This window comes from Haemaphysalis longicornis, unplaced genomic scaffold (assembly GCF_048455015.1).
Source record: "Haemaphysalis longicornis isolate Haplotype H1 unplaced genomic scaffold, Haemaphysalis longicornis Haplotype H1 scaffold_1, whole genome shotgun sequence".
Classification (NCBI taxonomy): Eukaryota; Metazoa; Arthropoda; class Arachnida; order Ixodida; family Ixodidae; genus Haemaphysalis; species Haemaphysalis longicornis.
In genome coordinates this window covers 67799375-67822028 of record NW_027526203.1, presented here as the reverse complement: position 1 = coordinate 67822028, position 22654 = coordinate 67799375, and the positions used below count along the sequence as shown (strand labels likewise).

General features: G+C 47.8%; 1 protein-coding gene across 1 annotated transcript in view; it reads left to right on the top strand.

The window, feature by feature from the left end:
* Positions 1-1009: 1009 nt before the first annotated feature.
* LOC144177152 (surfeit locus protein 1-like) overlaps positions 1010-22654 on the top strand; it is a 39392-nt gene continuing 17747 nt past the window's right edge. Inside the window, exons 1-6 of the mRNA XM_077705251.1 lie at positions 1010-1132; positions 3971-4087; positions 14684-15000; positions 20243-20315; positions 20443-20490; positions 20550-20664. Coding sequence (XP_077561377.1) covers positions 1118-1132; positions 3971-4087; positions 14684-15000; positions 20243-20315; positions 20443-20490; positions 20550-20664 — 685 coding nt within the window. The 5' untranslated portion in view covers positions 1010-1117. The remainder of the gene's footprint in view (positions 1133-3970; positions 4088-14683; positions 15001-20242; positions 20316-20442; positions 20491-20549; positions 20665-22654) is intronic.

Genomic DNA, 22654 nt, shown 5'->3' with positions numbered 1-22654 from the left:
AATTGAGTTGCGAATCGTTCGGTTGCAAGTCGCCTACGTACTGCACACGTGTATCACTTCCCGAAAATCTACCAGACGGGTGTCCGCGCGTACGACGGGACGGCGCGTTCACGATATCTGCACTTCAATAGGCGCGTCGTGATCGCGACCGGAGCAATAGCTTGACGCGGTACAAGGTGCACTTGCAAGTAGAAATTAAATGACATATTCCCATCGGCGCAGCTGTCGCAACTCGCAGCATCCTTTTCGAGTTCCGCAAGACCACAGCGCAGCAAAGCGAAGCAGCAATCTTCGCAATCGGACGACAAGGCAGGCGCTGCCTTTCCTCCATGACTGGCGAACGGCGGGCGGGCTGTTGCTAGGACGCCGTTGCTAACGCTACTTACAATGGCCGCCGAAAACACGTGACTTCCTCCACACTTTTGCCAATGCGCGGGGATAGCTGGGGGCCTCTCCTAAGCTTTTTTTTCCTCCATGGTCTGCTGCAACCCGGGGCTTCCGAACCGATTCCCCCCGAACCATGGAGCTACAGTGGCCACTGTAATGGAGCCACTGGGAGCCACTGTAATGGAGCCCCGAACTGGCTGAAAAAAAATTTGCGTAATTGCATTACGCTGCAATTATTTCAATAGTATTGCATATATAGCAGCATGGAAAAGAGGCCGAATTCGATCGAAGAGCGAATTTTGGCCCCGTACTGGTACGGGTAGAGTTCACTCTTGTCTGTTCCGAGTTTGTTCGGTTGGCCTGTTTCAAATATTCCGGCTTCGCGCGGTGGCCGAGGCAAGCAAGAATGTACGAGCGTCGGCGTTGTGTGGGGTCGCTCACGACAGAGTCTATATCCAGTAACTCTGGCTCACGAGTGGTGCGGTGCTGCGCTGTGAAGCCGGTCGTGGTTTTAGTTTGAAATATCGAACCACGACCGGCTTTATATAATTTATAAAGCCGGTCGTGTATCGAACAAAGGCTACAAATCCAGCCGTGACGTCACTAGCAGCGATGACGTAATTTTTTAGGAGCCAATGGAAACGCGAAATTACTTCCTACTTCTAGGCTTTCACTTCTGTGCTTGAAGGCTGCAATAAAGGTGACTGTGGTGACTCGATAGCCAAGCAGAATGCAGGGGAAATGTGTGAGTGCTATCATTTGCAGCGCGGAAGCTGCCTGGAAGGACGCCGAAAGCCTTTGTTGTTTTTACGAGTGCTGCATATTTTGGCCAATCCCCGTTGGTCTTCAGTGCTTTTTTGTTGCTCTTCCATGGCAAGTTGCGGAAAACCGCCGTAGTTACAATGCACGTAGTTTAGCCGCGTTAAAGAAAGTGTCTAGAGTTCCGGACGAAACAGTAGCGCTCTGTGTGGACGGAACCCAAACGGCAAGTCTGTAGAGTTCCATGCACGTGGTACTACCAACTGCCAAATACTGCCGGTCGAACACTCTCCGACGCTTTGTAGCCGCCAGTGCGGCTCCCCCTCTCTTTTCGTGCGTGCGTGTGGCCGTGGCGACTGTTCTGTGAGAGCGCACTCGCTTCGCAACTCGTGGGCCGAGCAGCCTGGCGTGATCGTGATCCAACTGGCCGACCCGCAACTCCTCACTGATGAAACGTCCGACATAGCATGCATCGCCAAAGTTCCGTCTGGTCATCTGTTATAACTCTTAGCAGCTGACTGCCCACAGTGTGGCGATGATGTTAATGGGCGGACCTAGCCTCCCCGGATCAGCACCTTTACCACTACGCGTGGGAAATAACCCAAGTCACTGAGGCTTATGGTCCTCAAAAAGACGGAGGAGCAGGCGCAAAATGTTTCTCCTTGTGGTCCAATGGCCTTTAGGAAAAATGACATCGGCCAAAGAGGCGTGCAGAGCGGCTCTCCTTCGAAGTTCTTTAAACCAAGCTGACCGCTCCGCTGCATGCCCTCTTCCTCTTCATTCTTTGGTAACACAAGGTTGGTGTTGTGGTAGACAAGAGATATAAAATGTTCAGCGGCTAAATGAAAACGGTCTTAGCATTACATTACAGTGGGCTCCTTGCCACGTAGGAGGGCTTGAAAATAAAGCCGCGGACAAGGTGGCCTATGAAACAACATTGTAGTCTAGTTTTCTGAAAATGGCTCTAGACGAACAGCGCATTTTGGAAACCATCACAAAGACTCTGGCTAGTCAATGAGGCGTAGTGGTTTGGCTGGCTGGATAAAAATTAGCAGACTGCTCTCACCGTGAGTGGAGAAGCGTGCACGAGGAAGTGGTTTGGCATTCTGTCTGCACAGGGCTAGTTACGTCCAGTTATATGTAATTACTAATAGTAATTAATAATTAACAGGCTAGATTCAGCACCACCTGCTTCAACGCCGTCTCTCCTTTGGTGAAGTGGCAAACCATACACGGCTTTATCACAGCTGCAAAATTAATGAGAAAAAAATAACTCCGCATTCAGCCGTTGAAAGTAAGCTATGGTCAATCAAATTTTCATTTTACTCAGTGACAGTCGTAGTTTGGAAATGACATTAAGCTACCTTGAAACACTATAGTTCGTTTAAGACGCTGCGTGCAGCACTGTAGAGACTACATTGTTGCCCACAATCCGCCCACTGAGCACGCCTAACTCGCCGTGAAGGGGGCCTTGAAAGGTCATTTCTGTCTCCCCTCGGGGCAGGTGGAACTGCAAGTCCTCGGCTCCTATTGTCGCTTTCCTTCATGGTGAGTTAGGCGCCCTCAGCGGGTGGTCTGTCGACAACAATGGAGCCTCCACAGTGCTGCACACAGCATCTGACACGAACTATAGTGTCACAGATAAGAGGTGCTAATGTGCGTGTTATCAATGACTCTTCTTTTCGTAAATGTTCACAGGTGAACTGTAGAAACGGTTGAAAATTGCCGTCTGTCTATCTTTCGTGTGCACGGGCTTCTCCTGTGGGAAAGGTCGCCGTAAAACGATATTTTCCTTCCATGCCAAGCTTAATCTTGTGTTTATGACCATGCTGAATTGGCAGCCACGTCGGGTTCAGTAGTGTGGCCACGTTTGTGCACTGGGATAAAAAAAAAAGCCACTTTTCCTGCTTTCCAAGTCAAGTGACCCAGCAAGCCGGAGTGGCCAGGAAAAACCTCATTTTTGTCCTTGGTGGAGGTAGGAGTGGGTGGCCAAGTGTGGTTTTCTTCACTTGAAACCCTCTCCTTAAAAGGAGCCATGAAGAGAAAATACAACTTTGTGTAATTTGAAAGAACTAGGATTCAGTATCTCACTCGGCTTCATTACAGCCACAAAAGATGTTTTCTAACGAAAAAAAGCAAGAAGTATTTAAAAACTCAAATTTTGCGCCGCAGTGACGTGTTATGAGCAAGAGTGATGTCATACGGGCCAACAACAAAACACAATTTTCAGTGCGTTAACTGCACGTTAGCATTCAAGTGATGCGGTCAAAAGGAACTGGAGGCCACACTGCAGATGTCCAGTCATGTGTCGTCGCGACACGTCAGTTAGGCGGCTGCCAATCGCACAAACAAGGTTCTGTGACGTCATAGAAAAGTTGCGGGAAATTGGCTAGGGGGTCGCGACTGCTTCACACGTTTTCTTAAATATCTCAGTTATTTGTTCGAAGATTGCGATGATATTGGTATCATTGTTATCAGTACTAAGCAGTCTTTCTAATAAACCCAACTTGTATTTTGTCTTCAAGGCTCCTTTAAGGAGTGCCCTGCTCATGGATGCTGCTGTTTTCAGTCGAGGCCAGCTGTGCAAAGTAGGGCCTCTTGTGGACAGCCTTGCACAATCACAGTTGTGGCACAGAAAGCGCTAGAACTGGCCAATGTGTTTTATGTCCAAAGTATGTGCTGAAAGCATGTGCACATGTTAGAACAGCCAAAGGAAAACATGAGACTCGCCAATTGTGGTTTGGGCCTGTCTGGCCGCTTTTCGAGATGGTGTGTGCTGCAGTGCCCGCAGTGGTCTCTTCAGTAGTTTGGGTCCATTGTGCAGCTGGGCCGAGCGACTGCCGGGCTCCTGTCATGGAGGCGGCCGGTCAGCGTGCGGTGGCAGTCCGGTGGCCGGCTGCGGGTGCCCCAGGAGATTGGCGTGGCTGGCTACTCCCTGCTGGTGAGCACAGACGGGCCAGGGCCAAGAACCTGGACACAAAACTTGCGACACAAGTTTTGAGCCACTGTGGATGTGGATTGGGGCACAAGCATGTGTTGCTCAAAGTTCTTTGGAGCACTTCTTAGTGTTGCTTTGCAAATTTGTACATCTGGAGACTTTATTCGTGTCTGAGAAATTAATGGCAGATGTAATTAATCAATCAATGAATTCAATTCATTTGACATCCAACCAAAATAGAGATGTCAGCAGCACGGACAAAACTGCACAAAAGGGGCTTGAATGGTCTGTGCCCTTCTGTTAGCAACTAGTGTCAGTACATATACATAAGTAACACACTTACTTAACTAGTGCAAATAGTATTTATACAGAACAGTAACTGTAGTGCAGACACATAGCCAGGATTTTTGTTCGGGGGGGGGGCTAAGGTTGTTCTTCGCCGTCTCCCCCTTGAAGAAAAAAAAAGCGCGGTAGTTTGCAAGCGCCCTTAAAGGCTATGAAGGTAAAATACATGTTTGGTTCATTAAAAAGTCTACCGTGTCCCGATAACAATGATACCAGTTTTACAGCATACTTCAAAGGAATTATCGATCAATAAAATTAATTATTGCAATTTCACTATGACAGTTCAGGATCTTGTTTGTATGATTGGCGCCCAACGACTTAAGTCGCCACGAAGGAACATGATTGCGCGATTGTAGAGGGGCCTCCATTGATCTTATCATTTGAATTCTAACGTGCAATTAACACACTCGTAAACTACGTTTTAGTGCTGGCCTATATATACCACTCCTGCCATTATCACTTCACTGCAGCGCTAAATTTGAAAATTTTTGACATTTGTTGCATTGCTTCGGTTGAAAAAACGCCTGTGATTGGAATGGAGCTGTGCAAGTTATTAACTACAGGTTTTCCCACTCAATTTAATCCAATCGCCATACAATTTAATCCAAGCGCCAGCCAATTTAATCCAAGTGCCATCTAATTTAATCCAAACGCCATCTAATTTAATCCAGGTGCCAGCGAATTTAATCCAAGTGCCAACCAATTTAATCCAAGTGCCAACCAATTTAATCCAGCTGTTGGAAGGTTGTCCAGGGGTGTTTTGTGCGGAATTAGGCGAGCTTTGCAGGCTTTGATGCGCGTGGTGGGATGAACACGTGGTGTTCGTAATGAACATTTACTAACATCCGCAGATCAGAAGAGCGGCCTCGTTTGATCCGTAGGTGGCGTGTGGTGATCGTCTGCGAGATCGTCAGAAGTGTCGTCTGCTCGCGTATTGTTACCGCAGCATATTTTCCAGCGCATTTTTACGCGAGCAGACGACGCTTCTGTCGCCAGCAGGCGATATTTCTGACGATCTCGCAGACGATATTATAATTCGGAAATATTGCTTAACGCTGCATAAAAGCATTGAATTATTGAAAATCAAAATGCACAGGACATTTATGTAATGTGTCTTTATCAAAGGAAGTTGTGAAGGCATTGTTACGCGACGATGAGACGGCACTTCTGACGTGTGTTATCGACGGCACTGTTGCAGATGACGACGAGCTCACAGCAACGGTCTGCGCGTGTTGGTAAATGTATATTGAGCTGTTCGCATAAGACATTTTTCCCATAATAGATCAAGAAACACCACGTTTTCACGACACCACTCGCAATAAAGACAGCAAAGCTGTGCCCTATTTCGGCCAAAACTCTCGTGAACATTCTTGTGGTACCTGGATTAATTTTGTTGGCGCAGGAATTAAAGTGGTTGGCGCTTTAATTAAATATTCTATGAACATTTGGATTAACCTGAGCCGGAAAACCTGTAGTTGCAGTCAGACTTGAGAGGGGTAAATAATCACTTAGATATCTCATCACTTTTACCCCCCCCCCCCCGCCTGATTCCGCCGTTACTCGGTTGTGGCCTAACAGATATGAAATAAGCCCCTTTGATTTACTCGTTTTCATGACACACGATCCGCACATCTTATAAAACTGCATGCGGTCATACCGGCTATATGACTCGACCATGTGAAATTCTTTATTTTAGTGGGTCTTTCACATTACAGCACACAAGGAACAAGTGAACAGTCTTACGACACCTCGCGATATCTAGAGGTGTAATATGTAGCGATCGTACTGAATGTGGGTACATATTCTCCATGTTAATGGCAGCGCGAACAAACGAAAAGTTGTGTCTGTCATACGCTGCACATTCAACGCGACTGATGTTCTCAATGGCCTCTTTCTCGGCGTTTACAAGCATGGAGCGCCGGTGTTGTTTTTTTGTCACACCAGCTGGTGCGTTCAGGAGCGCCTGTCGATGTTCCTCTAGGTAGGCCTTGACATTGAACTTGAACTTCGAAAACACCTCTTCAGTTGGATTGAAGAAAGGGCTGTAGGGCGGCAGTCTTTGAATCGTGTGTTGGCTCACGGCCAAAGCCGCCACTTCCACCCGTCGATGGGCTGCAGCATTGTGAAAAATAAAGACCGCCTCGCCGTTGGGGTCCTGTTCATGTGCTTGCTGCGACACTTCTTAAAGGAATTTGTTGAAGCCTGCCCAGTGTACTTTGTCGGCGATACTCCAATGAACGATGCCGTTGGCCGACATACAGAGCAGGATGTTTACATTTGCCCCTCTGGTTCCCGTCACAAGTTTTACGGCCGGAGCACCTCTCTTCGCTTTTGCAAAACTCCGCGCAACCACATATTGAAATTGGTCTCATCAATGTAGTAGCGTGACACCGTCGTGCCATCGTTTTGCAGCCATTCTGCGTACTCCCGGCGCTTCGCCTTGATTCCGGGCTGTTTCTCTCTACCGGTCTGAGCGTGGCCAACTTCAGGGAATAGCCGTGGCCATCTAACAACCGATCGATGCTGGAGAAACTAATCTCAAGGTCTGGCATGGTTTCGACGAGGGTAGACCGAATCTGAGAAAGTGTGAAGAATGGGTTATTGTCAACAATCTCGGTCAACGCTTGTACGACGGTCACATCGAACTTCTTTGACGAACCGCCCCGTTTTCTTGCGGTGCTGCGGTCCGTTGCTGCGATGGATGTAGCCGTCTTGACGTTTATGCCAAGAGTCTCAGTGACAAGTTTTAAAGGAGTACTGACACGAAATTTCAAAGCTGAGATAACTATGTAAAACGCTTCCTTTTTATCAGGAGATATCTCCCAGCAAGTTTCAACAGCAACCGTTCAGCGAAACATATTTAAAATTCATTTTAATCTTCGCCCGCACGAGAAAGCCCAGAGCGGGCCGACGTGACATCATCTGCTACGTGCCCCAAACTGCCGACGTCGGGGCTCCCGTGACGAAGCCGACGCGCTGGCTGTGGTTGGCGCGCGCTGCTCGGGCGTGTGTACACGTCACGGTTTTGGGACTGACGTCATGCTGCCCGGGCCTGTGGGGACGGCGAAGACCTCAGCCGGTCTGGGCGCGCGCGTGCGCTCGCTCGCGCGCGCTTCCAGAGAGGCAGCGATACGGCAAGAATGGTGACGCCATGTGATACATGCTGTCATGGCGGCCGCTCGGCGTTTTTTTGTCGAAACCGAAACTGGCACGAATAAACAACGCCGTAAATGAATGTTTACGCTGCGCTCGACCGTCTAATCTGTCATTCTGTGATTAGTGGGCTGGTAGGCACGCATAGCAGCGAAAAAAACGTAACATAAAAATTTCGTGTCAGTACTCCTTTAAGTCGCCACCACGCCGATAAACCTCAACTATCCGGGCTCTGTCGACATTTGAAACGCAGTTGTACTTCTTCTTTCCTTCACCCGGCGCTTTCTTCGGTCTTCTTCGGGACATTTTCCAACACCCGCAGGCCAGGACAGAGGTATTTTTACTCCGTCAGTGCCGTGTGGTGATCGTACGTCTGCGAGTTTCTTAGACGTATCGTCTGTTCCGCTATTGTTACGCCCATAGAGTTTCTTACAAATTATTTGTATGAAACTCTATGGTTACGCCTCCTGACTTGCCAGCGTAGTGTACCTCGCGACAAAATTATCGTCTGCTCCTTGCGTGACAATGCTTTAAGACATTTCGTTAGTAAAAACTCAATGCTTTTATGCCGTGTTAAGCCATATTTCCGAAGTATAATATCGTCTGCGAGATCGTCAGAAATATCGCCTGCTGGTGACAGAAGCGTCGTCTGCCCGCGTAAAAATGCGCTGGAAAATCTGCTGGGGTAACAATACGCGAGCAGACGACACTTCTGACGATCTCGCAGACGATCACCTCACGCCACCTACGGACCAAACGAGACCGCTCTCCTGATCTGCGGATGTTAGTAAATGTCCATTAAGCTACGCTCATATGATATTTCGCACGAAAGACATCAAGGAACACCACATCGTCATCACACTACGCACATCAAAGCCCGCAAAGCTCGCCTAATGCCGCACAAAACACCCCTGAACAACCTTCCAACAGCTGGATTAAATTGTTTGGCACTTGGATTAAATTGGTTGGCACTTGGATTAAATTCGCTGGCACCTGGATTAAATTAGATGGCGTTTTGATTAAATTAAATGGCACTTGGATTAAATTGGCTGGCGCTTGGATTAAATTGTATGGCAATTGGATTAAATTGAGCGGGAAAACCTGTAGTTGAACAAAGTTGTATTTTGTCTTTAAAAGGCCCTTTAAGGTTCTCTCATGATATTGGTGTTGATTATGATTGTATTTGTGCCAGCTGAAGTTGTAAACTGGGCGGAAATCCGCAGACCGTGTGGTACAAATCTCTGCCCGTGATACGGGACGTACATTGCACGCACGAGAACCTTGTGCAGGCATTGCATGAAACGTCCATAGTTTCATGCAATTACTTGCTTTATTTCAACGTGTGGAGTATGATGAGTGTGACATCTGCAATAAAATAACGTAGGCCGTAAGAATTAGATTTTTTTATTTATTTGTTCTTGTCCAAGATGAAAAATAAAATGTTTTGCATTCAACGCCCGTACAGTAGCGGCCAGTGTAAGGCCAATGGAGCTCATTCTGTGTAGTATACATCGAATCTATGCACTTGCGTTATGTGTAGCGCAGGTCTTATCTTTAAAAAACGAGAGGGTATGAATTATACATACAAGAAGCATTATGTCTCTAGCAATAATTTGAACAAATATCAACCCTAAACACACAGACATCACGTGCAATAACAGCACTGTTAAGGGCGAAAATTACACGAGCACGGCAGGATTAGTCCACACGCAAAGCGGAATAATTCAGCCATCGGTATTTGTCAAGTCATGCCAGTCTAAATTTGCGTTTCTGTTTTGAGTCTCAACGCAGTCCATTTCGTAGCTTCTATCAGGTCTCCAGGCGGACATGAGAATCTTGTGCTCTGTAACATAATGGACCTGGTTCACATTTCGGCACAGCCCAAATGTAGAGTCTGCTGTAATGAGCTTGGTATTCTCAAATAGTTGCATTATTACCTGTCAAGTTTTCAATGCTTTGTGCATAAATGCCTTATAATCTGCCTGAAGGCGTGTACTATCAAGTTATACCTTTTCTGGAGCAGCCACCCCATTTATTTAACACTCCCAGATGAGGTAGAGCAAGTCACTGCAAATTTCGCCATTCAATGCTGTATCGAACTTTATATTTAGCAAGAAAAAATAGTAACGTAAAGACGACGATGTCTGACCATACTCTTGCGGTTAGGCATGTTCTGTGCAATCTGAGCAAAATATTTCTGTTTTGAATTTTGTCGTGAGATCTGAGGAGAGAGTTATAATGCGGTCCTACCATTTTGGTTTCAAACTTTAATGAAAGGACATACTTATTTGCTGACGCGTGCGCTGCCATTTTTCAGCCGAGTACACACTGCCGGTTTTAAAGCTAAACGATAAAAAAGTATAATTGCATGAGCATGGGCGGCTCTGGAATGTATAGGGCGCACAGGAGTTTTGTAGTTTTCGTTAGAGACGTGGGAAATGGAAATTATGTTGGGAATCTCTTTGGTCCACCAGAAAACGGAGGATTGGGCAGCTGTGCAGAGCCAGCATGACCTTCGATCATGGTGCGATGCCCCAAACAAGTCAGCATTTTGTTTCCTGGAGTGCACCAAGAAAACAAGCGTATTGGCATGGCCCCGCATACAGAAAGACCAAAGACTACCATGCTTCAGCATGAAGCGGACAGTAATGACACAGTTAAACTATTTCCTTGGTTGACAGCGACCGTGATGTTGAAACTGAAGCATGGTTTCAGGCTACGACAGGATAGATTGGCTAAAAATTGCAAAGTTGTTTACCATGATAATTCCCCAGTCATTTCGGTTACTTAAGAAATGCTGACGATTGCTCAAAATGTCCTTCATGCAACATTTTAGAATGTATACGTAGCAGTTGTGGATTCAGGAAGAAAGACGACAGCGCGCACCCGTATGTGGGGGGGGGGGGGGGGGGAAGGAGAGGAGGAGGAGGAGGAGGAGGAGGAGGAGGAGGGCGGAGGTGTGCTGGTGCTCTTGAGAGGGCCTGCGGTCTGTAGCCTGTTTATATAATTAGGAAATTCTGTTGTCTTGCCCGACCGATTGAGCCTTGAAAGAACGATACTCCTGCGTCCACAGAACTTCAAAGAAGGCCAGGAAGAGTTAAAGGAAAATTCTACCAGAAAGGCACGTTCGTTTCTTCGCCACCAGTACGAAGGTCCTTCACTTGCGCTGTGCACGCTGCTATGGGTTTAAAATTGGGTGTAGCAGTGGATGCACGCGTAGATATGAAACGCGGTAACAAAAGTCTTGATAACGCGCACACAATGCGACAGCGGCTACCTCACATGGAGTTTCGTCCCAGTAAAAGCAAACTATTAAAACTGCAGGCAGAACAAATATATTTTTTTCATCTTCATGTACTGATACTAATGCTGTCCCGATACACTCTGAGTAACCCTCTCCAACTTCACGCATAATAAAATATTTAGGCGTTTACAGGAGTTAAATTTACGTTTTCCCTAATTAAAAATCACCTATCTGCTCCACCGTGGATGCTTTCAACAACCAATTCAACCGCAAATACTGCATTCGAAATAAAACGAGATACACATTTTTATCTCGCAGACACAAGGTACTGTGGCATCGTGTAAATATAACGAAATGATTATTTAAATATCAAAGAACGCATAACTGATCTGCACTGCACAACTTAACGTACAATGCAAGCTCCATCGCCAAAAGACATCAGTGATCATGCAAGGATTAATCACTGGAAGAAAATGACTTACAACAATTCGAGGCCTCTTTTGGGTGTTGGCACTTGGAACATGAGCTTCTCAAAGCCAGGGGCGCTTTTATCCTCGCGGCATATTGCAGTTGTGTTTCAGGCCCCTGAATATACACTGCTCTGGGCCGCCGCCATCCAGGGAAAAAGCAGCCGTGGACGCAATGGAGGGACTTTAGTTGTGATCGAGGTAGAATATGGCCATCTGATCGTTGTTACTGTCATGACGCCGTCTGCCTGTGGCAGGGCTGGTGACCGTCGTGCCTTCACATTTAGGATAAAGTCTGGGACTGGCTCGGGGAGCCGCAGCGCGCCTTTTTTGTCGACCCGCTGTTCTCCAGTTTCCTAGGTTAGGGGAGAATACCGCCAAACAAAGCTGCCTAATTGCAGGGGTGAAATTGATTGTCGCAACATCGCCGTCGGAAGGGGTTAAACCCAAAATCATCATCAGCCGTCGGAAGGGGACACTCAGTGCACGCAATCTGAGCCCACTCCAACAAAACCCTTCCTGGCTCGACAGAAACGTGAAAAAGGAAGAATGAAGGGCTGACGCGAGGAAGAGGAGAGGGGCATACCTTGCTGTGTGTCTCATTCGCAAAGGCCCTCTGCTCGCGCACGACATTCATCCAGCTAAACTGCATGTTTCATCCCTTACGTAGCCCCACCGCATCGTACCAGTCTTCAACCATCAATGGCCGGCTGTCCCTCTTTTTTTCTGCTGTGAGTTAGTGCGGACTACTCCTTGCTTCCCCGGCCGAGTCAATCTCCTCTGCTGAGAACGACTCAGCCGGCCAATTATTCTCTGTGTTGCCACATGTCTCGCACAAAGGGACACAACGCATGCCTTTGGCGTCCCGTGGGCTGAGCTTACCCGAAGGCGCCGTGGCTTTTGGGGCTGCCGCCCTCCGCAATCATCCCTCAGTGGTTCGCACCCTTCAGGCGCTTCATTTTGTCACTGCCGGACTCGACTCCCTTTCCGCAGCGCGGAAAAAGAGTCGAGTCCGGCTGTGGTTTTGTGTAAACACCCTTGCGTAGGGCAGACATTGAGTCGTGAATGCTTCTATTAGTGGCACTTTCGAATGATATGCAGCTTTGTTCACAGGCGATGTACCAAGCATACAGGCACCACGGCGACGGCCGGAAAAATTTCGGGGGGGGGGGGGGGCTGAAGCCCGTTCAGCCCCCCCCCTGGCTACGCCACTGCTGTAGTGTGCAAAAAATATCGAACAGCATGTTTTTGGCCATCCATATAACCTGTGTAGATCCAAAGCAGAGACAGCTTTCGACAGATTTGAACACTCCTGCCCTTGCATAGCAACTGAGCACAAAACAGCCAGCAGGCACTGTTCTCTTACCGATGAAGCACAGTGGTTTTTGCAAGCGACAACATCGTGTCTGTGAACGTTGGTGCTGTGCATAGCAATGCAGCAGCAGCCAGCTGCTCCTAGAAACAGTGAGTGCTGCGAGAAATGCCCCACAAAGTTATAGATTCCATCTTCACTCGGTTAATTGGTTGAACATCAGGTCAGTGTTGCTGCAAAAGCAAAAAAGGAAGCCCTGTTCCCTCGCTCCCTCCCGTAGGGCCTCCCCCCGTTGGAAGAGAATAGGGCATCTTAGTTGCTCTGAAGCATACTCTTAGGTCTTTCTTTTAATTCCTTTCCAGGTTGCAGAAATGGTAGTGCACATTGGGATTCATAGGGGCCTAGTGCACAGAAATTGCAGTTGTAGCACCTGTGTACTACTGGATCGTGTGCTTTCCACCACCAAAGAATAGACCTTGTTCCAGTACCGGTCATTCTAGCAGCCACCACGGCGAACTAAATGTGCCAGGCATGAAACATACTTGTCGCTCAATCCCTCCCCACCCATGCGTCACCCGTTCCTTTGAGGTGAAAGCCGTGAGAACAGGTGTTCATTCCCGAGACTTATGGGTACTGGGCCAAGTGCTGTTTTCCTTACTTTTTGTCTTTGTTGCTCCCTCACTGGTAGCCATCTGCTCGCCGCATGGACAGCCTCTTTCCTTTGAGCTTTTTTTTCGTGTGTGAGCTGTCGAACAAGAAGGTGCAGCGCTAGGAAGCAGTGGCGGCTGACCAAGCCGCAAGCTGAGAATGTGCCGGTTTGTTCATGCAGCAAAACTGGTCAGTTTTGCTGCATGAATTCTAATTCTAAAAGCCCAAAGTCTAAAAGCATTGAGGAGGTCACTTCACTGTACACCAGCATCAGTGTATTTATACACATTGACAGGAAATTGGTCAGGATGGTTTCGAGTTTGTTTTTTGACAGAGTGCACTATATTAGCTTTTTTTCTCAATTTCTGGACGTCTGCTTTGCAAGCCTTTTTGGTTGCCTTCAATACCTCTGAGGCATTCCTTTAATGTTTGTCAGCCTCAGCTTCTGACACTTTCCACTCTGCAATGCTCTCATCCTCCTCCCCCCTAGGGCACCATTTACTTGCGTGAGGCTTGCATGATCTACAAGCTCTTCCCTCTGTGGTCTTTTGCATGCAGGCCCAAGCTTCATCTGAAGGAGTTTTCCTCAAGATCTTCATGTGGGATACTAACTCTTCTATCGTGTCTCTTGAGTTTACTTTAGGGGTGTAAAAAAAGGTGTGCTTAGTAAATGAGTGGCTCTAGTAACCATGTTTCTTGTATGCGATGTTGCTAACATGGTGAACATAGGAAAACCAACCAAACCTATTTCAGGTGTCGCGTGTAACTGCGTGGCTCTTGTAATGAGAGTTTACTGGATTGCCTGTGTTGCCTGCCGAGAATAAGGAACTGGCTGTGCATGCATGCGCAGGTCCCTACTGGACAAAGGCTGATTGCATGCCAGTGGAGCGGCTTCCTCATCTAGCCATAAAGCGCCCCTTCACCTCTCCTGTTGTGTTCGGCTGACAGAGTACCAGCCACAAGATTCGAAAGGCGGTGGTTCCGAGGGGTGCTATGGCTGCTGCCTCCTTGGTGAATGTAGCACAGAGCAGCTCGCAGGGTCCATGGGCAACAGGCCTTGCGGCCGTTTCTTGTGCTATGGCTGGGCTTGTAGTGCTGGGTTCAAGCAAATTTATTTTGTTGTGGTTGAGTTCCGGTTTGACAAAATCACATACCGAACCGGTTCGCAGACCGTTTTTTTTTCCTAGTGTATTTTTAGTTAACTAAAGTTTAGTTTAGGAATTTTTAGTTAAGTGAGAAAATATTTTAGTAGTTTAAAACAATCAAAGTAAAATACAAACAAAATTTCAAAATGCAGCTGTTTTTCAATGACAGTGGAGAAATTTCAGAGCAAAATTTAGACAATTGCACGAGAGATTTGGAAAATAGATGAAGAAGTGACGATTGTGCTATGGCTGGGCCCTGTCGAGAACCCCCCGTTGTCCATGCAGGCGGTGCCCGTGGCCACCTTTGCCCTGGGCACGTGGCAGGTGCGCAGGCGCCGCTGGAAGCTACAGCTCATTGAGGACCTGCAGAGCAAGACCACGCAGCCCCCCGCCGCCGCCTTGCCCGAGGACCTCAGCCAGCTGGCCGCCATGGAGTACAGGCGGGTGAGGCTGGTGGGCAGCTTCGACCACGAGCGCGAGATGTACGTGGGGCCCCGGTCGCCCATTGAGCCGGCGGGGGAAGCGTCGCGCAGGGGTGTCCTGGCCGCACCCACGCAGACAGGCAACCTCGTCATCACGCCCTTCAAGCTCAGGGACCGGGAGTGAGTGCCTCCTCTCCTTGCTCTCGTTGGCTCTTTTCTCCGGTTGCACCTGCTCTTCTTAACGCTTTCGTTACCGCGGGAAAATTGACCGATTTTTAGAGGTCCAAGAAAACATTTTTTTTCTGCTAAAAAAATTGGTTAGGCACTAATTACAGGAACAAAAAATGCAGATTATTTAATGGCCTTTCCAAAAACACTAATTTTTAAGTGTTTTTATGTATCATGGTTGCGAAAAAAATATCAAAATCAAAATTTTTGTCCAAATGTCGAAAAAAAATGATAAAAAAGGAGTTGTGTATAGCAAACCACCGGTAGTAGAAAAAAATTAGAATATACATTTTGTAGGGAGACATTTTAAAAACACACCCTAGAAAAAATGTTGACGTGCACGGAACAGTTTTTCAGATATAATAAAAATTGTTAGCACGCGTGGTGCTCGTGTCATGCGGTGAAGCCCAACCTCTAATTCAAATTGTGCAATTATAGTAGGTCCCGTGAAAGAAAGCTGGCGGTTTCACATTATCAGAGGCACCAATTTGCCCCCACATAATGTAAAAACATCTTGCCAATGACTGACTTTGCATTTACAGCCAGCACAATATTTGGGACAAGCACACGATGTGGAAAAACATGCATGAAGTTGAAAACAGAACTCCGTGGTTGATGCTTGTTGACGTTCACGGTCAGTTATCTCTCAAAACATAAAGTTGAGCTTTATTATCATCTTCTGACTCACAATTGTTGCCATGCTTGCAGGAATGAGGTGCGATGCGCTAGAATCGTGCCCTACTTTCGCCGAGTAGCTGTTGCGCGATAACCCCCGCACGGGGCACCTTGAGTATTCATGGTGATGGTGAGCAGTGACACCGTGGACCCCGAGCTCCCATACATAAGCCGTGTCCAACCATGGCGAGATGTTTAAAGGTGAAGGGTAGAACCCGTAAATGGTGGCTGTCGGAGCCTTGGTGAAGCTCCGGGACCTCTTTGACTACCAGGGTAAGGTCAAAGGAGAAAGTACCCCTCCAATCTCCCTGCTTTTATACTATGCCGTATGGTATTGTCAAACCCCCCCCCCCACCAACCGTGATCGGTCCCCTAAAAGGGGCCGCACCGAAGTATCGTTTCTCCCATTGCTATCTTTGACATTTCCTGAACCAGATCATTACTCTCGATGTCTTGTCATGGAGTCCCTCAATCCAACCCACCCTCTTGCATCTCAGTCAGTCTTCTTGATCGCCAAGTATCTTGAAGCCATTATAGGAAAATCGTATAAGTGCAGAAAACAAAGGTCTGGTGAACTCCTAATCGAAATAAATGACAAGCAGCAGTCTGCAAAGCTTCCAGCTCAGACTAGACTGGCTGATCTTGACATCAGGGTCACACCCCATCGGAGCCTCAACAGCTCGCAGAGTGTGGTATCCGAGACAGATCTCCTGAACGAAATGGATGTGGATCTCCTTGCCGGCTTGAAGGATCAGGGCGTCACTGCCGTGAGACGCATCACTATCCGTAGAGACGACAAGGAGATTCCCACCAAGCACATTATGTTGACTTTTGACCGTGCAGTTCTTCCACAACACATACATGCAGGTTTTATCAGTTGCTCCATCCGCATGTGGTGTTGCTCCATCCGCACGCCTCGCATGTGGTGCTTTTCGCACTAGCCCTGTGCAAAGTCTGTATGTAGAATGCAATAAATGGTCCCTAGATCACCAGAGGGTGTACATGGATGTTTTATATGCCTCAAAAATCATGTCTATGACAAATCATCCTTTTACTCCGACCATTAATGATGCATCCTCTCAGCAACTCTTTTTAAATCGTCCATCAATCTCCATGCCGTTACCTCTAAGAGTGCGAGAAGAAGCTTCTGAGCTAGAAGTTTCGTTTTCAGGCATTCACAAGACGCCCATCATTGATTCAATTCCACCATGGCATCTCCGCCCTGTGTCATGTGACCTGTCTTTTATGCAATTTGACAAGAACAGGTCACCAAGGATTGCGATTCTGCAGCATTTCTTGTTTGTGCAGCATAAGTACCGCTGTGAAGAGTTTTACAGTGATGCGTCCAAGACTGCAACTGCTGTGGCTTGTGCTGCGCATCGGCCAAACTTTCACGTCAGTAAAACAATGAACCTTTGTAGCAGTATATTCACAGCGGAAGCATACGGTATTTTAATGGTAATAAATCACATAGTCCAACATCAAATCCTAAAATCCATCGTGTACACTGGCTCTCTTAGCGTTGTACAAGCACCTGCATCAGGAAAGCATTCTAAAAACTTTGTCATCAATCATGTTTTTAAGGCTATCATGTCTGCATATGCATCAAACCTTCGAATAACTTTCTCTTGGGTTCCAGGGCACTCTGGTATTACCGGGAACGAAACCGCACATCGAATGGCCACTGCAGCTACACTCTTTAATACAATGGACATAGCCACAGTGCCATACACAGACTTGAAGCCACACATCAGACATGAACTTCGCAAGAGATGGCAAACACACCGGAGTGAACAAACAGATAACAAGTTACACGTTATAAAATTACGCTTGGGACCATACACCACTGACACACACAACAGATACCAGAAGTTGCCCTTGCTAGGTTACGGATGGGGCACACACATGCCACACACTCGTATCTCCTCACGGGGTCTTCAAGACCACAGTGTGGCAGGTGTGGAGAGGCCCTACCCGTAGTTCACATACTCATTCAATGCAAAGCACTTCACACAACACGACGCAAACACTTCCCACAGCTATACAGACTACACGTCCCACTACACCCAGCGTTTTTCCTGTCTGACGATCCCATGTTTTCTATCAAGTGCGTTTTTAAATATTTAGAAGTAGTTCAATTTTTAGACCTCATTTCATACCACGCGTGATCGCTCCCTGGCCCTATACACCAGCCATGCTCATTGTCGTTTTGTGATTTTACTTTTGTTTTTGCTGACTTTTCTTAGTGTTTAAGGTTTCACTCCTCATATATGACTATTGTTTTGGCGCTCTTTGCCCCAGCTGGCCTTGCGCCATAAACATCCAACCATCATCATCATCAACTGTTGCGCGATAACAAAGATCAGCACAACGAGCCTCCTCCATTGCAGCGCAACCTAACATTTCTAAAATGAAACAGTACAAAAACTTGTCGGAGACTCCATCCGAATAGACAGTTCAACTAAGCAGCAACACTAGACCTCCGGAGATACCCATGTATGGAAACGAAACTGGAAGGCGAACAGCTGGCGGTGTGTAAGGCCGGTTTGAAGCGCTCTCCTCGTCGGATCAGATATCTGGCGACTGGGTGGGATCTTTTGACTTGCATTTAAAGTTCTTATCACAGAAATCTGGTTATGGTTCAGTGAAATCAGGAACAGCATGCTTTGTTCGAGGATCAGTCACGGACGCTCAAGGCTCCATGGCAGGTAGCCTTGAAGTTGGGTAACTGTGTAGTAGCTTAGAACGGGGAGCAAGTGGGCTGGTTGGTGCATGTTTAGCGCTAAATGTGAATTTCGCTTTGCAGAAACTAAAACCGAAACTGTTGTAAACAGTTCACGAATGGTACTGGTGTAAGTGGAACTACCACACAGCACTTCGAACAACGTGCGCAAAGGCAATAAAACTGCCTAAAATCATAAAGTAGCTTTGCAAACAGGCACTGCTTGACATTTTCAGCTGATTTCTGGGATTACTATTTTCAGAGTGCAAACCTGATGATCGAAAATAGTTTGCTGGTTCACCATTCATGCCCTGATAACAAAAAACAAACTCTGATGCAGAATAATTACAAGTGGCACACTTACTTCGTTGGTAGCAGTGACGCGCGATGACCACGCCCCTTTTGCACACTTGTGTGATTCAAACGCGTGTCAGAAATCACGTTTTTGTTGCAAAAATGAAAACATAACTGATTTTGAAAGGCCATTTTTCTGATCTAACTCCAAACAGCTTTACTTGTTCGAGCAACGCCTGGAATGCTATGAAAAGGCGCTCCAGAAGTATCGTTCAAATTGAACGATTTTGAATAGACGCAGTAACGAAAGAGTTAACTGGCAGCAAAGGGAACAAAAAAGGCATCACCTTCAGAAGCTTGGGGCAACCCTATCGCATTTGCCTCCCCTCGTATCCATGTGCCTACATTCCCTCCTGTCAATTCCCTCAACATTGAAAGCTTGCTTTTCATGGGTATGTGAAATTTCTCCTAATACAGAGTGTTACAGCAATAAAGAAGCACCTTTATAAAACTTCTGCGTGAGTAAGCCACTTCTCTGTTGGCACTCAAGCTTTACATGCATAAAGGTCACCTTTTCTGGACTGTTTCGTTTAACACCAAAAACGGCGATGGCTTCTGCCTACTTATTTAGAGAATGGATAAAGGCGATGTTTGCCTGCAGGAAAACTGGTGGCCATCTTGGACCGGAGTACTACCTTGTAACAGCAATGACACCTGAGGTATCCAGAACAAAACATGCAATGCCCGTTTGCAGGGTATTGCACGTTCTGTCCTGGACACCCCAGGTGGCGCCCCATGCAATCCTGCCCTGATCTGGGACATTTTCAGGACCCCTTGAAGGGTGCAGAGTTGAGGAAATCGCCCGGGTGAGCCCAATGCCTGCGGTTAAGTCTTGAGTGCACCCGCAATTGTTCCCTGTGTGTGCGTCGGGACTGCTGGTGCCAAGTGAAGGCCACAGGCATGCCTGGGGTGGTGTCCTGAGCAGCAAATGTGGTGGCACTGGGAGGTTCCTAGGTGTCAATATGTGTCTTTGAAGGGCTCGAAAGTGCTGCAGAAAAATGAGGAACAAAAATACAGTGGTGTCCCTTGTTTTTCTGCAGCGCTTTGAAATTCTTCAAAGTATGTAGAACTCTTCCAAATGACACCTCCAAACAGCAGCTTTATTCAGTTTGTGTCACAACGAAGGTCCTTCAGCAAGTGGACCTAGATAGGAGTTACATTGCTGTGAAAGCCTTCATAAACTGAACAGGCCAGCGGGAGGATTGGTTTGGAGGCCTTTTCAAGCCAAAGAGACTATTTACAAGTGGCTCCAGACTGATCTCGAGAGCCGAGTGGTTGACCCTTGTACACCCTGTTCTTTTGTGAGCTCCGATCAGCTGGCCCGTTGAGAGCTCCAGCCAGGGACACCTGGCACCTGCCTGCTAAGCGCACTCCACATGACATCCTAAGTGAAGTGTACTGGGGGACTCACGCTGGCGTGCTCTCCATTCCCCCTGTCCTAAGCTTGACGATCCTGGTGAACCGCGGCTGGGTCCCCAAGTCCAAGACGTCTGTGCACAAGCGGCCAGAAGGACAGGTATGGGCATTTCATCTTCCCGGGGGGATCTGTCGTCACATGTAGCGATGCTGCCTTTCTTCAGCGCAGCTTTCACCGCGTTGCCAGTGCTTGGTTGAAGAAGCCAAGCTCGGTGCCTCTCTTTCAGATACCCGGCGAGGTGGAACTGGTCGGCATAGTGCGAACGACAGAGACGGTATGAGCAACCCGAGCGGTGCTTGTCGCCAGCTCTGCTCAGTGGCCCCTTGGTTGCAGAGACCTCCCCTGGGGCCCAAGCAGCCAAGCAGCGGCCGCTTCTGGCACTACAAGGACGTGGCCCAGATGGCCGAAGCCTCGGGGGCGGCGCCCGTCCTCGTGGACGCCGTGGCGGGTGAGGAGCCTGCCTGCCGCCAACCGCTGTCTTTTCCGTGCTGCTGCCCGCATGTGGCTTCCTTTGACCTGCTTGGGCAGCTGCTTAACTCTTTCGTGACCGTGGGAAAATTGACCGATTTTTAGGGGTCCACGAAAGCATTTTTCTTCTGCTTAAAAAAATTGGTTAGGCACTATTTACAGGAACACAAAATGCAGATTATTTAACGGCCTTTCCAATAACGCCAGTGTTTTAAAAGTTTTCATACATCTTAGTTGCAAAATAAATATCAAAATCAAAATTATTGTCAAGTTGTCAAAGCAAATGATAAAAAAGGAGTTGTATATAACAGACCACCGGCAGTAGAAAAAAAAAATGTGGTTGATCCCTCTGTCATAGGAATCGGTAACACACGAAAGTGAGATGCGCCTTGACAGATCAGTTGAATGTTTATTCTGCATCGATATGAACTTGCAGATTTACCGTAAAAACCCGCGTATAATACGAACCCGCGTATAATACGAGGTGTAATTCGGGGACATCAAAATCAGAAAAAAAGTTTTCATCCGCATATAATGCGAGGTAAAGAGCACATAAAACATTTATTTGCACTGCAGTTACCGTTCAGTCTTTGTCAGTTTTCGCTGGCACCGTCTCCCGACGTCCGTTTAGTCATGGTCAGGGTCACTGCCGCTGTCTGCTGAAGTCGCCTTGTCGGAAATGTCTTCCCACAGAAAGTGGTCCTCGGTGCTATCAAGGGCGTTCGAGATGCCGCATTTCTTAAAAGAGCGACTGACGAGCTCCTCTGGAATGCTGGCCCACGCATCCGTGATCCAGCCACAAAGCACCGCTGGAGAAACCCGCGTCAGCCATTAGGTAGCTGTCACTTACGGGTAGCCTGTCCTCATCCACTCTTGGTAGCAGGACCCGATGCAGTCTTTGAGAGGCTTGTTGATGCAAATGTCTAGCGGTTGCAGCTGCTGGGATGTCATTCCTCCTGGCATGACAATGAGTTCGGTGCGGGGTTCGTGCAACAACTTCTTCACGGAATCGGCCAGGTGGCAGCGAAAGGCGTCCAACACGAGCACTGACGGGAATCCCCAACAGTGCTCCAGGCCACCGACACCACACAAACTTTATCCAGTCAAGCACCAGTTGCTTTCTCCACCCACGAATGCTGCCTTCGGTAACGCCGAACTGCCGTCCTGCAGCGCAATTTCTGATGGTCTCGGCACATAAAATAACTTTTCTTTTAATTGCAGCCGAATACTGTTTTAGTGCACCCGACATCTTGATAGACTTGCGGTGAACGTGCCGAGATCCTTCGCGTAGTCAAAACAATCAAAATGGCGCCGGCTGAGAGAAGCAGCAGCCAGCTAACGCCACAGCAAGATGGCGCTCCCTCCGCTGAAACCGAAAGTGCAAATTCTCGGGGGAAAACTTCGGGATCCACATATAATACGAGGCACAAATTTAACAGAGTAAAATTTGGAAAAAAACCTCGTATTATACGCGGGTTTTTACGGTATACTTCGTCGGTATGACACCGTCAGACGCATCAACATTAGACACTGATTTGCACGCACCGGAGCACTGCGTAAACCCAAAGGAAACCACACGTGCTCGCAAACCATGCGAACGAAACCGAACGGGTTGCCAGCAGATCGTTTGGTGAACTCGCGGTCCACTGCAGCAAAAGAGCATGACTTGCGGGGCTGTCTTGTGGGTGTGCTTAGCAAGCGGCAACCTGCTGGTGCGTCACTTTCGCAAATATGCAACCACTGCATCCCTGCTCTGTGGAGTGTACGGCAGACGGTCGCGTTGCAACAAGCTCAGCTGGCGCCAACTGTCGGCACTCATTAGCATCGTGATGCACTTACTTCGCTTCACCTGTCTTAAACGGCAGCACCATCGAAATAGGGGAGCTTATTGGAAAGATATCGGCGTGTTTGTACAGCTGCCTGCACTTCAGCTCGTAGTGGGGTCAATAAAGCGCCTGGCACCTCCTGTT